Below are 24,615 nucleotides of genomic sequence, written 5' to 3'. Positions count from 1 at the left end.
GATCCAAAAATTATCTGACAAAATGGTTGCTAAATTTGTATTCGATCAAAAAGCATGATGAAGGGAGTTCTTCTGATTTGAAAAGTTTCTGGTGGTTAAAAAATGGGAGGATCTCTAAAATATTGAGACTTTTTAAGTATATATGTCTCCTATATCCTTTTCTATGATTTTTTCAAAGTTTAAAAATTCATAGAATGAATGATCATAAAATGGCTCTCTGCTCCACTGTCATCATGTTGGTTTTAGAAATATTTCAGTTCCATGTAGACCAGAAATACCTGCTAAATTAAAGGCACATTTTAATGTCGGTCTCTGTTCCTTCGTAACCTGATAACAAATATGTGTATATCCATGAAAACATTTTGTTGCAATCTGCACACCAATAAATTGAAATAAAGTCTACGTTCGTTTTCTGTAATGGTATTGCTGAAGATAACGAGGCCTTCCTTGCCTCAATATACTTTGCTGGTGCCCAAAATGTTTCGCAGTTCCGAAATTGCATAAAAAAGATTGGCAAAAGTACAATTTCTATTGACTTTGTTAAAAATAATCCATTGTCAAATCTTGTGATGATAAAGTCACCACTTGGTGTAAAGCTCAAAAGTATCGTAAAATGTGTCCTGGTTGATTTATCAAATAAAAGGGGAAATTGAAAGCGGATGAAAAGTGCATGATTGTACTCACCAAGAGTCTTCAATCCAAATTCGACAGTGTTGCTACAATATTTCCAGGACAATATGCAAAGAGTGTTATGGAAAGTGAGAGAAAAAAATCATCCCATATTGAAGAAAATTAGACCTACAATGAGTGTCAATGTTATTTTCGTTTGTCACTCTTTTTGTCAATTTGTTTTCAGATGATTGACTCTCATTTTTAGGTCACCTGAGCTTTGCTCAAGTGACCTATTCTGATCGATTTCCGTCCGTCGTCCGTCATGTGTCATGCATAAACCTTTTACATTTTCGACTTCTTCTCAAGAACCAGTGGATGGAATTTTTTGGGATACCTACCCCAACCCAAGGGTCCAGGGTGAGGCCCCAAAGAGAAAATTAACCAATATTTCAAAAATTGTCTTCATTAGACTCAGATGTTTTACTGTTCTTGGATAGAAAGGTCTGTACCTAAATTACCATTACCTAAATTGTAAATGTCATTATCCCCCAGGTCATCTGCTCTCCCTTGGGGAGAAGGTGTATTCTCAATAGCAAAATAATTTATTTGAATAGTTTTTTAAGTTTTTATCCTTTGGTGACATGACAAGTATTGTATTTCACTTTGATTACATGTTGTTTTCAACATTTTGTACATCTCAACAATGAAATTGAGCTACTAGTACCTATAATATAACTCAGGTGACCGCTATATTATAAGGCCCTTGGGCCTCTTGTTACCTTCATCACTCTAAATCATGATTGCATGTCCCTCCAAACTCCCAAAAAATATGGCAGTTTAAATTTGGCCTAACTTTGTGAAATTAAGTACCAAGTAAATAAAATTAAATCAAGTTACTTTGTAAATTCTTAAACAAATTTTATATTTTCAAAATTAAATCAAGTGAAGAAAGAGACATTGTAAATGTTTCAAATGTTTAAAAATTAAGTCAAGTGAAGCATTAAACATGATGACCAAGAGATCGTTCGATTGTTAGAGTCTTGATGAAGTACATGCACAGGTATTACACCCAAAAAAGTATACACAGGTAAGTAGACTTGAGGTAGACATGCTTGGGAACTTCATTAATCCCAGCTTTAACCAGGTGAATGGAATATTTTCGTCATGCTGGAAAAACAAACTTTCAGAATGCCAGGAGTAAAAGCTAGACCAGTGTTCATAATTGATTGCTAGTAAGTGTTTTATACAAACAGGTTGAATCACCTCCGAATGCCTATCTCAAATCCTGCCCACACTCGCAAAATTACATAACCCTTACGCATTAATCGCCTTCTCCATACAGGTGTTTTCTAGGGGAAATAATCGCACGCAGGTATTGGCCAGTTAACACGTCAAGGATTATGGTGTGTTTACTAAATTGTCAAAGGAAGGGATTAAGGCTTAGCAAAGCCATTGGCATCATTACTAGGAGTTGTGCCGCCCAGGTGGACAATACTCGTTAATACACCTAGCTCAGGTACACAAGTTGTGTGCTTACGGGTAAAAGTAACGTAATAGTAACGGAGATAGGTTCTGTTATACACAACAGAACACACATCTATAACTGTTCATAAAGTAAAGGACATTTTTATTAGGATTTATTAGGGGAAATGAGGGACAAAGGTTTTAAGCCTCTTTATCCATATCAACATTACAATTTAAATATAAATAAGATAATTTAATTATGTATATATATTATTTGTCAGTTTTCAAATTTCTCAGAAAAAAAATAAGTAATACTGTAATAAGATTACTCATTGATTTCCATTGAAGGTTATTTAAAGTTAGTGAATATTTTTCAATGTTTTAGTATTTCAAAACATTAAAACATTATAGGAGCATCAAAGTAAAGTAGTCCAGGCCCTCATCAAGGTTTCTAAATAAGCTATACATGTATTAAGATATTACACAATGTTATACGGTAAATAAACCATATCAAAATGTAATACAATCCATATCAAAATGTTACAAAGTCATGACAAGAAATTGTTGTATTTCTTTTAATGTAATAGAATCAGGTAACTTAAAACTTTAAACTTATTTTTAAATTTTCACTTCCTTGGAGAGTATGTAAGACCAAATAAAAGGTATAAACTCCATGTTAAAATAACTTAATCAGTTTAAACTGGATGTTGGAACAACTTGGGAAAGTGGTGCAAAAGGGGAGGGGCCAATGTAGCAAAATATTGATGACTATTTGAGGGGGTGGGGGAGGAATAGCAAAATATTGAAGGGCTGTTTGAGGGGGAAGTAGCAAAATATTGATGACTGTTTGAGGGGGTGGGGAAGCAAAACATTGATAAATGTTTGAGGGGGTGGGGGTTAGCAAAATATTGAAGGACTGTTTGAGGGGATGAACTATTCCAACTGTCTCAACAATGAGGGGGTGGGGAAGCAAAACATTGATAAATGTTTGAGGGGGTGGGGGTTAGCAAAATATTGAAGGACTGTTTGAGGGGGAAGTAGCAAAATATTGAAGGACTGTTTGAGGGGTCTGCAAAATGTTGATGACTATTTGAAAGGGGTTGGGGTCCACAGGATAATGATGACTGTTAAATATAAATACTTTGAAGGGGAGGGGAGCAGCAATATATTGATGGCTTATATCAACAAGAATGTTTTGGGATTGAACCTAGCTGTATGGAGAATGTGGAACAGTCCGGGAATTGACAGAGTATCATTATACATAGGATCAACATACCAACACAATGGGGGAGCCCAGGTCACCAGACCTCTGTATAATAGGGTTCTCTATGTACAGACAGGGGCTGTTTCCTCTACAGTACATAGTACATGTGTACATGCAAAGTATATGATACTTTGTAAATACAATACATTATCATCTGTAATACATTGACACATCAATACAACCACTTACAGTTCTAACAAAACTGTATCAATATATATCAAAGTCACAATTCTAACAGTACAGATACATGTACTTTGTCTACACAGTTGTATGTATATATAGGGGAACGTTTCAAATTATTTTCAAAACATTTATAATTCTGGGTTGAATTTTCTTCCTTTCTTCCTTAAATTTGGGCCCCCAAAAATGTTGCAAATTTTTTGGATTTCAAAAGTCAAAAACAAAGTTGAACAGTCAAGATTCACACTCGATTATAGGAAGAAATGTCAAGTCACAGTCAAAACCCTCGCGTATATCTGAACAGAGATAGTTTGGTTCTGACCTGCAGAATCTGTATCTATTTTCCTGACCTGTGGAATATTTATTGGTTTTCTTACTATCCTCGAACACTTTGATACTACCAAGGGATTTTTTTTTGTATTTTATTCTTGAAATTCAACTGAACAGGGTCTGCAATGCAGTAAATATTGATATTGAAGAACTATCATCTTTTTAAAAATTCAGTCCCTTGAGGACAGTTGTATATGTTATGAATACTGTTTAAATCATAAACACGGCAAAATGTATAGAAATAGTAAAGAAGCAAAACATGAATTGTATATCTATACATGTGTATAGTAGCCCAACGAACCCATAACTGGGCAACAGTGCTGGCAACTCTGTCTAATCTACACACGTACACTACACACCTGTGTGTGTGTTGTACTGTTGTGTTTGGTATTGTATTACTGTTGTGTATTGTAATATTGTTTGTTGTATTGTAACATGTTGCTTTGCATTGTATTTATGTGTTGTATTGGTTTTTGTGTTAATTTACTGTTTTTGATTTATTTATGTTTGGTATTAAATTACCATATTTTTATTGTTATTCTGTGTTTTGCATTGTATTATTGTGTTCTGTACTGTAATACTGTGTTCTGCATTGTATCAATGTTTTTGTAAAGTATTACTGTGTTTATATTGTAATATTGTGTTTTGCATTGTATTACTGTGTTTGTATTGTAATATTGTGTATTGCATTGTATTACTGTGTTTATATTGTATTACTGTGTTTGTATTGTAATATTGTGTTTATATTGTAATGTTGTGTTTTGCATTGTATTACAGTGTTTGTATTGTAATATTGTGTTTGTATTGTAAAACTGTGTTCTGTATAGTATTACTTTGTTTTGTATCATATATCACTGTGTTGTGTATTGTATTCCTCTCCTTGTATTGTTTTGCTGTGTTTTGTATTGTTCTTCGTTGTATAATACTGTTCAAACTGATATGTCACGAGATTCATACAACTAAAAGACTCGAAGTAGCCTTGTCCTATAGAGTTAGATAGGTATACGTAGATCATGTTTTAGGTATGTATGCTAGTTATCTTCAAGATCATTTGCAGATGGCCATTTGATTGTATTTGTGTTATATCAGTTGGTTGGTAATTGATTACTGTTCAATTATTGAGGGTGATATGACATAATGTTACACAGTGCACACCAGACAATACAGACTTGTATAGAAAGATGTCTTCTACTGGGGAACAGGTCTAAATACAATCTCTGTGTGCCTGATGATTATAATATAAACTTTGAATGAAAAAAATGGTATACATAATTGATTTGTTCCCAGATAGTAACTCATCATTTTGATTCTTGGTAGTCTGTAATGTATTAATATATATATGATATTGTCATAGAAGCTAAGTGGCAATTAAACAACATTGGCTAGGTCAGTATAACAACCACATTGTAATAAGGGCAATACTCATTAAGGACCTCAATCCAACATGGTCACACCACTAAGGACTACAATCCAACATGGTCACACCACTAAGGACCACAATCCAACATGGTCACATTACTAAGGACCTCAACCCAACATGGTCACACCACCAAAGACCACAACCCAACATGGTCACATCACTAAGGACCTCAACCTATCATGGTCACACCACTAAGGGCCTTAATCAAACATGGTCACACCACTAAGGACCACAACCAAACATGGTCACACCACTAAGGAACACAAACCAACATGGTCACACCACTAAGGACCACAACCCAATATGGTCACACCACTAAGGACCACAACCTACCATGGTCACACCACTAAGGACTACCATCCAACATGGTCACACCACTAAGGACCAAAACCCACCATGGTCACACCACTAAGGACAACAACCCAACATGGTCACACCACTAAGGACAACAACCCAACATGGTCATACCACTAAGGACCAGAACCCAACATGGTCACACCACTAAGGACCTCAATCCAACATGGTCACATCACTAAGGACCTAAACCCAACATGGTCACACCACCAAGGACCACAACCCAACATGGTCACATCACTAAGGACCTCAACCCAACATGGTCACACCACTAAGGACTACAATCCAACATGGTCACACCACTAAGGTCCACAACCTATCATGGTCACACCACTAAGGACCATAATCAAACATGGTCACACCACTAAGGACCACAACCCAACATGGTGACACCACTAAGGACCACAAACCAACATGGTCACACCACTAAGGACCAAAACCCACCATGGTCACACCACTAAGGACAACAACCCAACATGGTCACACCAATAAGGACCAAAACCCAACATGGTCACACCACTAAGGACCTCAATCCAACATGGTCACATCACTAAGGACCAACACCCAACATGGTAACATCACTAAGGACCACAATCCAACATGGTAACATCACTAAGGACCACAATCCAACATGGTAACATCACTAAGGACCACAATCCAACATGGTCACACCACTAAGGACCACAATCCAACATGGTCACATTACTAAGGACCTCAACCCAACATGGTCACACCACCAAAGACCACAACCCAACATGGTCACATCACTAAGGACCTCAACCTATCATGGTCACACCACTAAGGACTAAAATCCAACATGGTCACACCACTAAGGACCTTAATCACACATGGTCACACCACTAAGGACCACAATCCAACATGGTCACATCACTAAGGACCAACACCCAACATGGTAACATCACTAAGGACCACAATCCAACATGGTCACATCACTAAGGACCTCAACCTATCATGGTCACACCACTAAGGACCACAATCCAACATGGTCACACCACTAAGGTCCACAACCTATCATGGTCACACCACTAAGGACCACAATCCAACATGGTCACATTACTAAGGACCTCAACCCAACATGGTCACACCACCAAAGACCACAACCCAACATGGTCACATCACTAAGGACCAAAACCCAACATGGTCACACCACTAAGGACCAAAACCCAACATGGTCACACCACTAAGGACAACAACCCAACATGGTCATACCAATAAGGACCAAAACCCAACATGGTCACACCACTAAGGACCTCAATCCAACATGGTCACATCACTAAGGACCTCAACCCAACATGGTCACACCACTAAGGACCAAAACCCAACATGGTCACACCACTAAGGACAACAACCCAACATGGTCATACCACTAAGGACCAGAACCCAACATGGTCACACCACTAAGGACCACAACCTAACATGGTCACACCACTAAGGACCACAACCTATCATGGTCACACCCCTAAGGACCACAACCCAACATGGTCACATCACTAAGGACCTCAACCCAACATGGTCACAACACTAAGGACCACAACCCAACATGGTCACCCCACTAAGGACCACAACCCACCATGGTCACACCACTAAGGACCTCAACCAAACATGGTCACACCACTAAGGACCAAAACCCAACATGGTCACACCACTAAGGACAACAACCCAACATGGTCATACTAATAAGGACCAAAACCCAACATGGTCACACCACTAAGGACCCCAACCCAACATGGTCACATCACTAAGGACCAACACCCAACATGGTCACATCACTAAGGACCAAAACCCAACATGGTCACACCACTAAGGACAACAACCCAACCTGGTCATACCAATAAGGACCAAAACCCAACATGGTCACGCCACTAAGGACCTCAACCCAACATGGTCACACCACCAAGGACCACAACCCAACATGGTCACATCACTAAGGACCAAAACCCAACATGGTCACACCACTAAGGACCAAAACCTAACATGGCCACATCACTAAGGGCCAACACCCAAGATGGCCACATCACTAAGGACAATAACCCAACATGGCCACATCACTAAGGACAATAACCCAACATCATCACACCACTATGGGCCATAATTAAACATGGGTCAGCTAGGTAAGTTGGAACAACATTCTGAAACAAGGGCCATATCACAAAGAACCACAGTGCAGCATTGGCCAGCTTGGTCACTAAAAACAGCAATCCTAATGAGGGCCATATCACTAAGGGCCACATTCTAACAAGGGCCATTATAACCAAGGACCACAACCCAAGGTGGCTATATCACTAAAGGACCTCATTCAAACATCGCTATATTACTAAGGACACTTAGGTCACTGAGGACAGTACTCAAACCTGCCGTAATCTGCCTGCTACAGCAGAACATTCAAATGAAAGAAAACCGTGAGGTGTTTAATCAAATGTAATTGCCTTTGACGTCTTTAGCCTCCTCGGAATGGAAACAGTAGTAAAGTGCTTGAGACCTGACAGAATGTCCCCAGCCATACAATACTAACAGTGACAACATAAACACAAGTCAATGTAACCCTGAAAGATAGGCTCAAATGGCAGCTATACTTGGTTGGGTTGTTTTTTCTGGAAGAGAAAAGTGCTGCATTTTTGTCGAGCAATCACAAAAAGGAAGAGATTCCTCGACTCGAGTGCTGCTTAGGGATCTTGTAAATGTCTCAGCCCTCATGTTTACCGCTCCGACAACATGTCTGACCTCCGACAACATGTCAGACGGAAATAGAAATGCTGGTCATTAGGGGTGCAATTAGGGGTCAATTAACTGTCATTTGTTGAAATAATTTTAAAAAGAAGCAAAGAGCAATTTCAGTAATTATGATCAAGACTTGGTTTTTAAATCCTGGCTGTGGTTAATAATGACACCCCCATTGTCTTTGTAGATATCATTTCTAATGTCATACTGATCTCACACAAAAACTTCCCAGGTAACTCACATGGTGAAATAGTTAGAAATTACTGATTAATTATCTGCATCAATTATCAATATATTTTTTTAATTCTGTAGAAAAACACAGGAAGTCTACGATAGTGTAAGTCTATGAATGTGAAACAGTCTTACCTATACTCATTTATAGGCTGGCATGGTCAGCTAGTGTCCACTACTAAACGGCATGGCCCTAAGTGTGGGTCAGCCTCAGTAGTGGTCACTAATGGTCAACATTACCAAGGATTAGTGAGATTTGACCCCCTGTGCTAGATTCACCAGCCTTACATAAGCGTTTCCCTCTACTATTATGATCACTCTTTCATGGCCAGAAGTCAGAGGCTGTGACCCCTGGGCTCCAAGCACCAGTTTGTCTTAATTGAAAAAGGAGCGGCCACAGGAAGCTAAAGAATTGAACAAGGCCTTGCCGGCTGACCACTGGTCATTGTATCTTTTATGATGTGAGAGATACAGGAAATTTATATAGTAGGAATCTCATGTTACAGAGGCAAGCTGCCAGCCTTTTCTATTGGCTCCACAGGCTAGCAAGGAATGCCATTCACACACTCCCCTCATTAATCATGGTCAGATGACCAGGTCTGGGTGACCACTGAGTGACCACTGGGCAGAACTGGTGTTGGATTACTCACCCTTACCTGACTGTTGTGTCACACTGGATTGTTCAGGGTAAAAAAAAGGCTTCAAAGAAAAAAATATTCTTCTAACAATTTACCTGGTTACACCTGTGTCTGTCTACAGTTATTACCTTACCTGGTGACACGTCCTTCTGTCTACAGTTATTTAAACTTACCTGGTTACACCTATGTCTGTCTACAGTTATTATTTACCGGTTACCTATGTCTTATCCTTATTCTACCCTCATTTACATACTTACCTGATAAACAACTTGTTACCTTAAAACCTAAAATAAGATATGTAGGAATTTTTATTTCGTTGGTTTCTTTATAGTTCGATCCTGGTTGGTGCTAATTGTCCAGCTTGACATGCTGTCTCGAAAAAAAATGAAAACAAATCTTTTTTACTTCACAAAAATATTCTTTATATTATACAAGATCGCACAATATGCTGATATTTTAAAGGTATTAACACCACATAAATATTTGACAGCCATTTTTAATGCTATCAAATTATAAGTAACAGTTAGCCCACACAACAGTGACATACAGCATTAACTTGTTATTGCCTTAAAGCTATGTTATATAACTACAATTGAAATTCTATGCCAATTTTGGACCAGTCACTGGGTTAAACTACTACTGTGTACTTACTGTGTGTACTATTTCATGATCCAAAGTTATGTCAGATAGGATAGATTTTTTTTTTTTTTTTTAAACGGTCATTCAGAAAAAATGACTGCGATATATATATGATGTCTGCTGAAGGAATTTTTCCCACAGCATAGTCCAGTCCTCGGCTAAAAGCATTGATGGCCAGATTAAATCTAATTACATTTCATTTCATTATGACCGCCATGCATGGACACTGGATGACTGACCATTACATTAGGTATGGTACTGTTGACCACCCTGGACACTATATACATCTGACCATAATACATTAGTTTTGTTGACCGATTTATGAAGAGGGACGAACATCAAAGGCAGCCCAGACAATGACCGGGCCAAAATCCAATCCAAACTTTATAGAGGGGGCCCATTACTATAACAATCAATGTTCTGGACCTTGTCCACTCTGGCCAATCCTCCGACCCTATCAGGAACAAGGTCATCAGATCTCAAGTTTCATTAGCAGGGTGAAATGGATTTTTTTCAGTGGTCAATATCATGGACCGTAGTTTGTTGACTAAAATAATTTTCTTCAGCTGGACACAAAGATGGGAGATAATTTGGAGTCATCTGTGACATTTAACTGTTAAGTGACTGTTTAAAAGTGTTCCATTTTGGAGGGGCGGGGGTGCAATATAATAAAACTCATATTAGTATGTGTGAACTCTGCCAAGGCCGATTAAGGGCCCCTATGAAACATGATCAGGATAATATAAGGTTGTTGACAAAGAAGAAAGTAAATATTTAGTTATTACAGAACAAACATGCAGATCGACCTCCAGATTACACAACCATATAGGTAGTACTCACGTACCACAAACAACTAGGTCTGGAATTCTTACCTTAATCACACATTAATTTCTAAACCAAATAGAGTTTGTTTTAGTTAGTGTGGCAAATATGAATATACGGTATATATATATATTATTATTTGTCTTCCTTGTTCTCAATGTTCATTTTAAATCCAAGAAATCATTTATGTGTGAAAATTTATTAAAATTTAATCATAATGTACAATCTTAACTCTTGCAGCTCAATTAATACCTAACCCTGTAATTGGTCATTTTACAACGTAAGATATTGGGAATAAGAAGGCATTATTGTGCACTGCAATGTACACCACTACCGAATGTATATATATGTGGTCATTGGTCATCGTAGATACAGGCTATTGACCACAGTACCTTATGATACACATTTGCCAATTTAACTCTCCCTATTTTGGACGGAGACCCCTGATTTTGGACCTTAGAACTGAGCATTTTGATCAAGTAAATGTGCTGAACTCCTCCTATTTTCTAAGAAATAATGATTTCATCTGAAAGCACAGCACAAAAGATGCCATTTAAAATTGTCATTTTTTCTCTATGGTGCGTCACAGTGTACACCATAGGGGAAAATATCAATTTTAGTTATGCTTTTAATTCTGAGCATGCATAATGATCCCCCAAGGAATTTCAAAAAGTTGACAAGTATGTATATATTTGTAGTCATTGTATATGATTAATAATTATAAACATTGTTTTAAAACAATTATAAAAAAAAAAACATAATAAGTAGGAGTGTTCTCAACCTAAACACTAATGAGCTTCACAAGATGAGGAGGTAGAAACACTTTGTTGTTTGCCGACAGGTTTCACCAGTTACAGCTCGTCAGGGCCAAAATTATTTGAAGAGTTCTATCAACTTATAATAATCATTCTTGTCGATGGCCAGAATGGTATCAAACGGGGGTCTTCATATGGGAGAAAACCAGAACACCCCAAGAAAAAACCCATGTGGTCAGGCAGGTTTCATGGCTGAATCTGAACCCTTGTGGCCGTCTTGGTGAAAGGCAAGTGTACATGTGCCAGATTCCACTGTGCCACCAGATTGTAGTGAAGAATATTTATCTTCATTCTTCAGTTATAAAGAGAAAAAAAACATTCATGCCAACAGTATACCAGTGCCTTGGGCAGTTTTATTGTAAAATGCAAGAAATTAGAGTTGAATATTTCTTTTCCAGTCCATTCAAGGTTTACAAGTAATGTTACAGATGTATTTAGAAATTAAAACCTTGGTTTTGATTACAGTTAATACCATACTAACTTATTCAGTACCAGATGTATGCAAATTAATATGACGGTTACACTCTGGCTATTAGTTTGGAATATTTTGTAGCGCTATTTCGGTGGACGTGGTCAGTGGTGGTTATGGGTCTGATAAGGACACTGACCGAGAGGTTGTTACACCTGGACTGGTCAGTTCTACCTGTAACGCAGTTACCTGTGTGTGCACTATCTTACACTGGATGATTTAATGGTGGGAAGAATGACATAATCCCGTTCTGTTTATCTACTCAGTAAATATCGCTTGACCTCTGGGTCAGGTGTCAGATGACCTCCACGTGAATCCACAGTCACACATGGTGGCCTTGTGCTCTCTACATGTTCAGCTCATCCGCAATATATGACCTATACCTTCAAAAGGTCGCACATGTACTTACGAAGGTTCTGAAGATATGCAAACATTCCCATCTTCATAACGATCTATTTAATTGCCATATATTTGCTTGATTATTTAATAACGTTTAATAAGATATTTATTTTGATTTTAAAAACTTCCTCTGATACAAAAGTGGATTTTGTTTATTTTTCCGTTAGTAAAATTTGTTATCAAATATTTTCAAAAGTACATGTCCATTCTAAAAGTAAAACTCTAAATCTCACCTTCTACAAATGTAAAATTACTTAAAAAACAAGACGATATAAAATTAAAAGACCACCTTCCAGAATGTATAAGTGCATGGTTTCTAATGTTAAATAGAAAAATGTTTTTTACCTTTCCATTTCTTTTATTTTCAATCTTCTCTTGTAAAACTGACATTATTGTCGGTAAACAGGTTTTCTAATGTCAAAATGTACCTGATTGAATGTGAAAGGTCTTTTTACTTTAAAATTTTTAAAAAAGTCCTTTTCTGAATGTAAATCTTGATCTGTGTAAATTTCTTTGACATTTTCCTAAATTCAACATGGTGATTGTTGACTTAAAACAATTTTCTGTGGACCTTTAGAAAATGCTCTTAAAAATACCAAAATGCTTGCTCATCATATTACTTTGGGAAAGACTATAGACTTACCTCTTGTGATTTGATATGAAAATATTAAATTGTTGGTATGAGAAATAAAAACACTTTCAATGACTTATGAAACATTCCAATTCGCTACCGATGGAACTGAGACGATGGAACTTAGACGTTCAGGAAATACTGTTAAAAAAACATGCGACCTAGACAAGAAGTGCTGGTACCTGTATGTATAGGGAAATGACAGAAATATTACTGCTGAGTTTCGTCACCTTGGGGTCTTTTACTTTCACCTTTGTATCACCATTAACAAACATCTATCAGGATGATTCTGACATGTCCGGGTTTTTTCACACGCTTATAATCTCCTGATGCAAATTCAGACCCGTTAACAAAATCGACAAATATTTATAGAAGAATTTTCTTATCTGAGCTAAACTTACCTCCTTAACCTAAGAGTGCTTCTATTATAGAGCTTTAACACATTCACCCCTAAAGACACATTTGAACTCTTCCAATTCGAGGGTTGGAATAGTTCATTATGAAATTGCAGGGGTGAATTAGTTAAACATTACAAGGACCAATCAGGGCCTAGTTGATGAAAGTCTGATTTGATATACAAATTTTTGAAATTATATTTTTGAGAAATATCTGAAAATTTGGGACTTGTTTTTTGTACTTGAATCATCTTACAAAATAGTTTTAATTTTAAATTTTGAATATGTATTTTTTTTTAAATCTAACATATTACAGATTTGCATAACTTGTTGATAAGCTAATCACAGTGGGAACAACTGGGTCCACAATGTTTTAGGTTTGATCTAGTTTACGAGGAAAATTTTGTTTTATTAGCTGGTGTATTTGTTCCATTTGCGGCAATATATTTTGTCTAATAATTAAAAAAAAAAAAAATCTTGCAATTTAATTGCTGTCATCAATCTTAATGTTGTTTTAATAGGATACACAAAAAATGGCAAACTGGTGTTGGGGACAACTTGTTCTAGAGCTTGAGATACAGTCGATAACTGTACACAGAAACCTAACTTGACCACGACACATGACTTTGTAAGGGTATCCTTTAAATATGACATCATTTAATATTTACCCATAAAATATGGTGTTGCAGTAAAGAACGTACCTAAAAGTGTGACACCGTCACCAATGATGTGTGACATCACAATACAAAAAGGGGATGTGTGATATTGTGTCATCCAATCACAGGTCTCAATACATTTTCATTTTTCACTGACTATCTCTTTCCTATTATGGTTAACCTGTCTCTAACCCTAATTTTAATATCAGATGAGATGTTCTAGGACCCCATCAATATGAGAACAACTCCTTCCTAAATTTTAGTTTCAGTTATGACTGTATGATTGCCAAGGTGAATTCTGTTCACATGTATGACCTCGAAATTCTGTTAACAGGTATGGCATCCAAGGTAAATTCTATTAACAGGTATGGCATCCAAGGTAAATTCTATTAACAGGTATGGCATCCAAGGTAAATTCTATTAACAGGTATGGCCTGCTAGGTGAATTCTATTAACAGGTATGGCATCCAAGGTAAATTCTATTATTAACAGGTATGGCCTGCTAGGTGAATTCTATTAACAGGTTATGACCTCCAAGGTAAATTCTATTAACAGGTATAATATCCAAGATAAATTCTGCTAACAAATATTAGAAACCATGTCAGTTTGTTTTTTTCCACAAAAACTTAAAAAACAACATTGTGCAATATCAAAGCTGTAAATAGATTTGTCAAGAGAAGATTTTGACAAATATATTGTCACAATTTCCAGCTTAGCTATAAACGTCTGTGAGAATGACTGTTTGCAGGAAGAACATCACAGAGAACAAAGGGATTTGTGTCTCTTTCGAGTGTTTGATGCTGGTAATCTCTGGTGTTCTTACCTTATAGCTGATGACAGGACATATACCTGCCATCCTGATCTATAAAGTCATAGGTCTTATTACAGGAACTTCCTTCCTACAGTATAAACACTATCAAAATTCGCCGACTTTTGTAGTCTACCGGGTGACATCTGATTGTCAGTTGCCCATCTTTGTCCCGACACACCGGTTTGTTTCAGGTGTGTGTAGTTATTGCTCAATGTATAATGATTGATCACAAAGTAATCATTATAACTGACAATTAAAGTAAAACAAATAATTAATTTCAGTCAAAAGAAAGTTTTTTTTTATTATAAGCAATAGTAATTTTGTTTTTAGAATCATTTTACAAAAATATGTACTTATGATTAACCATGGCATTGTACTGGTTGCTGCCCTGGTTTTGTATGGTTTTGTGCTAACTGTTGCCATGGTTCATTCTTGCTGTTGCCATAGTTTTGTATTTATTGTTGCCATGATATTGTACTTAGTTTTGCCATGGTTTTGTACTTGGTGTTGCCATGGTTTTATACTTGGTGTTGCCATGGTTTTGTACTTGGTGTTGCCATGGTTTTGTACTTAGTGTTGCCCTGGTTTTGTACTTAGTGTTGCCATGGTTTTGTACTTAGTGTTGCCATGGTTTTGTGGTTTCATACTTACTGTTGCCACGGTTGCATACTTACTGTTGCCCTGGTTGTGTACTTAGTGTTGCCCTAGTTTTGTACTTAGTGTTGCCCTGGTTTTGTACTTAGTGTTGCCCTGGTTTTGTACTTAGTGTTGCCATGGTTTTATTCTTATTGCTGCTGTGGTTTTGTATTTATTGTCGCCTTGTTTTAGTACTTAATGTTGCCATGGTTTTGTACATACCGGTTTCTAATGGTTTCTAACTTATTGTTGACATGGTTTTGTAATTAATTTTTGCCATCATTTTGTGCTTGCAGACGTTCCGGTTGCCCCTGGGGTACAAGTACAACTGCCCCTCCCCGACCACATGGACACTGGTCATCCACTCCCTCCTAACGATCCTCAATGTAGGACTGTCAGTAGCCAGGAAACATGGTATGTTAATATACTTATTACAGAGATTTGTGAGATATAATATTTTGGCATTCATTGAAGAGGAGTGATGATCATGAAAACAATCCTCTGAATATTGATACACAAGATATATGTATCTGTTATTGTTTATAAGTCACAAATCTTCACAAGTCACAAACCCTAACAAATAAATGACAAATTCGTCAGAATCGTAACAAGCATATACTTTTTTTTTTAACAAATCCTCACACTCACAATTGAGGCTTATGGAATATATAACTTTAAACAAAAGTAAGTACAGCTGATTCCAATGAAACTTTATGAAAATGTTCAGTCTAATCACTCCCAACTAATCATGTAGTTGATTAGCCAGTTTGTTTTGGTTTGTGTTCTCTTACACAACCAAGTAAAATGTTAGCTTCTTGAACAGGGAGTAAAGAGAATTGAAAAAAATAAATGACTTAACTAAATTTTCAAGAGAAAAGAAAAATTTAAAAAAAATCAATTTTCTATTTCTTCTGACTTGTGTAGCAAAAATGAAAGTCACAATATGAAGTTTATTACCTTGGCAATACTTGTTTTTTGAAAGTATTGATGGCCACCGGTTTGTTGGTACAGTGTATACCGAAAAGCTACAACACTTTATTACATCAGTGATTCTTGGTTAATATTTGTCTGCCATTAACTTGAATTTTGACACTTAATATATTTTATAATCACATTCGGGGACCTTATCGTGGCAGACAATGCTTTGAGATATTTTAGTATGATCAAAGGAAATCTTCAGTATCTTTTTCCCCGGAACGCTACCGATTTATTTGTCGGTTTGAGTGGTGTTTTGTAATGCTACGATATGTTTCATGTCGCTCCGTCTCGTGGCACGCGGGAATAATGATCTAGTGCGGTACATTAGGGATAAGCTTTATTCTCCATAATATTTATGATATCCAACCCTTGTAAAACTCTCATATGTTATATACGAGGATCATATAAGAAAATTACCTATTCCTGCATGTAAAGTTAAGCTGAGAATAAAACCAGTTGCCTTTTTAACATCAGTCACCGTGTTGATGAGGCTGCTGTTTTTATCTTCCCGAAAATAGTTTGTTTGTCAGCGATGTATCATTGCACTTTATTTTTTCCGATTTTCAAAATTCCACAAGAATAAGAAACGAAAAAATATGTAACACACATGGCCATAAAACATAATACTTATTAGCACAAGAAATATCATTATTCTTGCAACTTGAAATAGGACTTGCATGAGCATTTCAAGACATAATCTATCAAATACACCTTATACACTTTGCTTGATTTAATTATAAAATAATGGAGTGTGCACTTTCAACCAATTATTTTTTTGTGAATTCTTATTTTTGGGATGGTTTTCTCCAACAATTTATTTTTAAGGATTTAATTTGCTAAAAGAACAACAACTATATGTTACTCATTTACGTCTTGCAAGATATTTAAATACATGTCATCTCCTGCAAAAATAATTAGCTCACTTATTATGGGTGTATACCGTATCGCTCCTGTCTTAATTGGAAAGAAGTGGATACTTACACAAAGATCGATCAAAAACCTAATAAAATCTCGTCTAAATAGGATTTCGGTGGGACCTGAGTATAAATAAGTTTGTACACTATTAGTGAAATAAACGTCATTCTCCATTGCAGTATGTAATGTGCCTCGCAATTGATTACCTTAGTAAAAAAAAATCACTTCACAGATATATATTCATCTATTCAGTTAAAACCAATTAAAGAAAGCCATGTGTTTTAGCTTTGAGCAGAAAGGAATGTATTAGAGGCTCAGTGTATTAGTTAACAGAATGCTTAATGAAACCGAGGGGTATTTGTGGGTGAATAATCTTACCCTGCAACGATACAAAATACAGGACTCTTTTTAATTACTGCACGTTTACATAACGCTATCGATACACATATGACAGATACGAGTACAATCTGACAATTAACACTTAGCTGTGAAATACGTACGTTTAACCGGGAACGATTTAATAACAAATAATTAATTGGCAATAGAAGATATACTATTTCCCTATCTGTTATTAACAGTATGTATCACAATTTAATCTTTACACATATTATAGGCATATGGCCTATTGGCATAACCTTTTGATGTTTTACTAGTAAATGGTGAAAACCATTCGCCTATGAATATCATGCATTTCTAGGTGTCCTTCATTTCTTATCCAAATAAACCCTGTATTTTTAACTCTCTCAGTACCACTGATATCAATAATGGAAACAATAAAATCAACTTTCTGGTCCCCAGCATATCATTGTTCTCCATGAAACGGTTTTCTAATAATTCCAAGGGGTTATGGATTAAGGAAAATATTGGGCAAAGGAAGAATTATGAAATTTTAACTCATTAACCCCTGAAGACACATTTGAATTCTTCCAGTTCAAAGGTTGGAATAGTTCATTATGAAATTTCAGGGGTTAACTAGTTTATTTTTACTGTTTCCTACTGAAACAATTAAAACACTGTTTTTAGACACTAACGATGTATTATGTGTATATCTGATTTTTCTACCATAGTAATGAAAAGGCTGGTACCTTGTCATGTTTTAGAAACTGCCTTCCAGTCCATGTGGCCTGAGCTTGCCCATACTCTGGAAGAATTTCTCTTCTCCAAGAGGTAAGATTTCAGTAAAACCATTCAGCAAATACATGTATTTATAAAATGTCAAATTTCTTTTTGAAAAGTAAGATTAGTTAAGTGTAAAATATTTCTTTTGCTTGTTTGTTTGTTTGTTTGTTTGTTTGTTTTGCCTTATGTCCGCTTCACCACAGAGTAGTTTGGTTAACCAGCAGACCTACAATAGATAAGAAAAATGAGTACAATGGGTAAAGTATGTAGTGAAGGCATAGAAAAGGATAAGTGTAAAACAACTTATTGTGAGTTATCGCTTGTGTGAAAAATATTTGTACTAAGGGGAGTAACTCTTGTTTCAGTACTTCACCACCCACCATGTCTGTTGAAGACTTCCAGAGGGACGAGGCCATCGATTGTAAGGTAAGTCACCACAAGGTCATACAAGGTCATACAAGGTTATAAGGTCACTACCAAGTTGCACAAGGTCAAGGTTATACAAGGACACAAATCTGTGACATAAATAACTGTTGATATCCATTTGTTCTCTTATCGCTGCTGTGGTGTTATCTCAAAGAAATGCATAATTTATAGAATTTTAATAATAAGGTAAAAACTGAGTTTGTGTCATACCTACCAAGTCACCTTCATTTGTGCTGGTCAACCTGCAAAGGATGATCATGACCTGTACACATTTTGGTAATTATGGAAACTCCAGTATTGATACTACTTGTCTTTGAAAAAGAATTTAAATAACATTTTTAAACATTCAATACTGAAATACTCACTAAACAAATTGTACTAACATATCAAAAGGCAAGTTATACCAACAGTTCACATGTTATTACTACTGATTTTGATGACTTTGAAAAGTTTACAATCTTAAATGACTGAAATTAGCAGGCTTGACCTGCATTTTGACCATCTATCTATAACCCACAGTTCATTTCTGTAAACTTACCATGCAGGTATGTAGTGTGATATGGAACCGCAAAAGATTACCAAGGCCTATATATGTCTAAAGGTATTTGCTGTTAATAAAATTAAAAAAAAAAAAAAAGTACAGAACTGTGTTATTAACGATATTAGTGACCTAGTTCTTGTGGATATTTCTTGGTGACATGCCTGATTTTATTGCAGGTGATACAGATGATCCGAGACGATATCCTGCCCTATGCTGGTACCATGCCTAAAGACTTCGTCAAGAGAGTCATGAAGCTACTAAACCGTGGCTCGATACACTCCACTACCTCCGACAACTTCATAGGTTAGTGGCAGTATATATACATAAAGTCACAGCAGGGGTGTCCATTGTTCTATGTCTTTGTTAAAATTTCATAATTAACAGCGAAATATCATCTTTTTTGTATTTTATAAGACTCAATTCATGTTTATTGTGACACCCGAGAAGATGACATAGGGACACATCGGTTGACGTCAGTGTTTCAAGTTGCGTTCTCTGCACAGAAGTTTCTGTGCCATAACTCTTATAGGAATGTTTTGATTTACATGAAACTTCTCACAAATACTTATAGGAGGTGTGCAGAGCATGGTGAATAGATCACAATGATCTTAAACTCCCAAGTTTTAAGTTAGGTAAATGCAAAATTTTGGACAAAATCTTGTCCAGCTCATAAATTTAAGATCTGATGAAAGATATTTTGATGAAACTTAAAGGTAGTTTACCTGTATCACCCACAAAAGGTGTTCAGTGCACTTTAATTGGGTCACTGTGATCTTGACTTCAAAGTGAAAGTCAGATAAGTGTTACAAACTTCAAGTGAAATCTTGTCCAGGACATAACTTTTAAACTTTTAAAGATATTTCTATAAAATCTGAAGTACAAGATTTTATTTCTATAAAATCTGTATAAGCACTTCAGCTCCAGGTCAAAAGTCAAGTGAAAAACGTTATTTGAAATAATGTCAGAGCTGTAAATTCTAAACCAGTAAAAATATCTTTTGAAATTTGAACAGTACCTACATTACTCACAGAAAGTTTGCATTGCACTATATTTAGGTCATCACAATATTCATCTCAAGGTCAAAAGGTCAAATAAAAGCTTAGCAAATAAGCATACTGGCTGCCAAGGGTATAGACACATTTTTTTTCATAAAATAAATATCTAGTTTCCCTAACCAATATGCCAGCTTATCCCTGTTCAGGTGTACCCTATTCTGCTTCCACAGATACAGACTCGAGTCGAAAGTTACGTGAGGAGTTCGCCAAGACGTGTTTTGAGACATTACTGCAGTTCTCATTTATCAGCCAGACCAAGTCCGAGGAGGGAACCATTACCAGACTTGCTGTATTGTCTCTCCTTCAGCGCTGTCAGGACGTCGTCAGGAAGTATGTCGAAGACGAGAAACTTAGCGGCAAATGTCCACTCCCAAGGTATGTCTGCTATGACAAAACAACTTTAAAAGTCATTCAGAAAATATCTTTTAAAGTCTTTTTACTTCAACAATTCGGAAATTAAAAACACCTTTTTATCGATCGGGCTGCTTGAAAGAGTGAAGGGAGGTAACTCCCTCTTTGTTATTTAGATATTTAGATTTTCCACTCTTTGATTGTATTACCCGAAATGCTCTACTGAAGGAAACAATAGTTTTACACTCAATCTGTCAGTCTGTGCTTCAACCTTTCTGGGACATATCTCAAGTACCATACCATATCACGGGATGGCAGAGGGTCATGCACTAAAATTGGGTCCTCTGTCCCAACAACAGAGTTGAGGCCCTTTCTTCACTGTTAATCACTTTGTCCATAGCATATAATATCTCAGATATTCAACGTGTCTTAGCTGTCCCTGAAGATGTATAAATGTTGGTAGTCAGCTATAGTCTTAAATAATAACACTGTATACCGGGAATGTTTCACTGCAAATTGAACTTTTGCCTTTTTCGCCCTTCCCAATTAACACTTGTCGAACATGGATTTTATCAGAAATAGGCGAATATTTGACTGCGTGAAAGTTTCCCGAAATACAATATGTTGGATATCAGTCCTGTTCTCTTTCATAATGTTTTGTGGATTTTTTTGATTTTTAGCAATATAATTTTGCTCATTTTTAATTATAAATACTGTCACTCTACTGTATGTTTTTATTTGTGTTGATATTACAGACCCCGTTTGGCCGAGATGGCATCGGTTCTAAAGGCCATCACAACACTGCTGGTGTCACTCAAAAAGGCCCCGCCTGGAAATGGTAAGCTCACACCATGGAAGTTTTGCTGTGAATCTTTACAAAAAGGCGAAATTGTATTATTGAATATATCACTGATTTTGTAATATTGTTGGATACATGGTTACATTTGTAACAATCAAAATCATTTGAATATCAAGAGAAAACAAAAGAAAACAATAAAAAACAAATAATTTTTACAAACCTAGAAATTAAAGTCAATGTTAGTTTCTTACTATAATAATTCATTAAAATCAGAGGTAAATTTAAAATACTGCAACACTGATTATGTCCAGTGATATATAAACAGTGTGTTTGTGTGTTACAGTGGAGGTGAGTGTCTGGAAGCAGGTTATACAGCTGTATCCCTATCTGGTGGACTGTACCACGTCCTCTTCTCCTAACGTCTGCCGTGCCCTCAAGGATGCCCTCCACCAGTATCGTGCCCTCCTGATCCCACCAATATCCACCACCCTCAACGGAACATCATAGGAACAGCTAGAACTTAGGAACAGGGGTCAAGGTCACTTTCATTGGAATGTCGTTTGGATGAGGTCAAGTTCAACTACATTAGATTGTCTATGGGATGAGCTGTCAAGGTCACTTTCATTGGAATGTCGTTTGGATGAGGTCAAGGTCAACTACATCAGATTGTCCTTGGTATGAGGTGTCAAGGTCACTTTCATTGGATTGACCTTGGGATGAGGTCCAGGTCACCTACATTAGATTGTCTATGGGATGAGGTGTCAAGGTCACCTGAATTTTCCTTGGGACAAGAGTCACAGACACTGAAAATGGCTTGTTGAACCCATTTTCTGCAGATGGAGATTCTACAGATTAATCAATCGGAACCACCAAGGAACAATACATGCTAATATAACAACTGGACATTGTCCCACACCTTAACCTTGACTTTTGTTGTGTTCAAGGTCAGAGGTCACAGGCTAATCAATAATACATGTAATGATATACAAGGTCAATGTTTGTTTTGACTTTTCACCGGTTCGCTAAAAATTACACTGAAAGAATATTTGTCACTGCCAATGCTTTTGTAGGCCTGATATATTAAAGGTCAGAGTTCAGAGGTCACATATATTGGTTGTGGGTAAATTTTACATAGTTTGCAGTTGGCGACAAAGATTGTTGTTGAAAGATTGTATACAAATTCTTTTCTAGTCTTTCATCTGCTGGTTCATGTGATACATGTACTGAAATATGCTATGATTTTAACAATAATAATGACATGCATTATATATGTAAGATCAAAGTTCAATGTCATAATGTATGGACTGCTGTATACCTGGAAACGTTCGCCCAGTCAAACTTTCGCCCTACACTGGTAAAATGTCGTTCGTTGTTTATTTTGCCCTTCACACGTTATGCCTATGTTTATTATCTTGTGTATTTATATTTTTCTCTTATCATAAATTTGGCCACATTGCGGACATCCTCGATATACAGGGGTTACGCTCACTTTCGCTCTCTACACACCTGGAATATGTCATAGCAAAATTGAAGGCACGAAGATAGCTGTTTGATTGGTCTTGGGTAAAAAAAAAATGACCAATCGCTAGGCTGATACCTGTCCTTTGAAGATTACAAAGGAGAGACGCCCGACTTCAAAGCCTGTCAAATTTTACCGTTAGGTGACCGCGAGATTCTTTTGATGTACATCAAACTAGGTGACCGCGAGATTCTTTTGATGTACATCAAACTAGTCTCCTCGTCTCATCCACAAGGTGCTGCACATTGAACCATCAATTTTGTTATGACATATTCCAGAGGTGTGGAGAGCAGTGAGTGTAACCCCTGGATATATAGAGGATGCATTGCGGAGGGCAAAAAAAAATGGCAAAAGTTCAACTTCAGCGAAAGATTTCCGGTATACAATGATCTGTTGTTGGGTAATTATATAATCATCATTAATAGAATATACTATTGGGAATGTGCAACCTTGCATGTGTAGGCATAGAGTGGTTTCATGTATTCTTTATATTAAGATATTTAGAGTAAAGGTGTTACGTTATTATACGCCAATGTTGATGTGTTCCGTTTGTCACAGTTTACATGCGTAGGATGACGCGTGTTGTCTGCCATGGTTTGGTGTACATAATATTACCATACTTTTCTATTATTTGTATCGATATTTGTATATTTCATCGAGTGAGTCGTGTTGTAGAAGGTCTATTGATCACATTGTTCTGTCACCAAACATGTTGCCCTTCAAACCAGACAACTCTAGGGCGACAACACAAACACTGTGACGTACTGTCTTGAGTACAAGTGATTGAATGTCAAGTTTTCTTTGCATTGGCGAAAGAACAATTGTCGATTTATTGGCAAGTGAGTAATTTGCGAGCAAGTATTTGGTGAGTGAGTAATTTGTGAGTGGTTTAGTACCAGACACTGTTACACATGCCTCATAGTCATGTCTGTGTTAAAATAAAGGTGTTTCCATTATCCACAAAGTGATCAAATCAAATTTAGAAAATTTCTATACCTCCGTGGTAATAACATCAAAATGGCACTAGCGTTTCTACAAGAGCTGGGGAATGTAAAGACACATACATTATCAACCTTTGCTAGGTCCCTCATACAGATAAACCCCCATTCCCTTAGGTTGTGTATACACATTACCCCTTCCTGGGGGCCTCACACAGACACCCTCCGCCCATCCCCTTGGGTAAGTTTGGGTACACATTACCCTGTCCTGGGGGCCTCACACAGACTTACACCCAACCCATTGGGTAAGTTTGGGTACACCTTAACCCTTTCTAGGGGCCTCACACAGACACCCCCTTTCCCCCCATCCCCTTGGGTTAGTTTGAGTACACTTAGCCATTTCTAGGGGCCTCACACAGACATATACTCCTGTCCCCTTAGTTGTGTGTACACAATAACTCTCTTAGGG

General features: G+C 36.8%; 1 protein-coding gene across 2 annotated transcripts in view; it reads left to right on the top strand.

Annotated features, from left to right (window-relative positions):
• Positions 1-23,227, top strand: part of LOC110443862 (protein MON2 homolog) — a 433,581-nt gene extending 410,354 nt beyond the window's left edge. For both annotated transcript variants that reach the window (XM_021488300.1, XM_021488299.1), the window contains 7 exons: positions 15,802-15,919; positions 18,499-18,565; positions 18,883-18,943; positions 19,661-19,787; positions 20,710-20,914; positions 21,646-21,728; positions 22,033-23,227. In XM_021488300.1, coding sequence (XP_021343975.1) covers positions 15,802-15,919; positions 18,499-18,565; positions 18,883-18,943; positions 19,661-19,787; positions 20,710-20,914; positions 21,646-21,728; positions 22,033-22,196 — 825 coding nt within the window. In that variant the 3' untranslated portion in view covers positions 22,197-23,227. The remainder of the gene's footprint in view (positions 1-15,801; positions 15,920-18,498; positions 18,566-18,882; positions 18,944-19,660; positions 19,788-20,709; positions 20,915-21,645; positions 21,729-22,032) is intronic.
• Positions 23,228-24,615: the final 1,388 nt, after the last annotated feature.

The sequence above is a fragment of the Mizuhopecten yessoensis genome, unplaced genomic scaffold (genome assembly GCF_002113885.1).
Source record: "Mizuhopecten yessoensis strain PY_sf001 unplaced genomic scaffold, ASM211388v2 scaffold716361, whole genome shotgun sequence".
Classification (NCBI taxonomy): Eukaryota; Metazoa; Mollusca; class Bivalvia; order Pectinida; family Pectinidae; genus Mizuhopecten; species Mizuhopecten yessoensis.
This window is presented reverse-complemented; position numbering and strand designations above follow the sequence as displayed.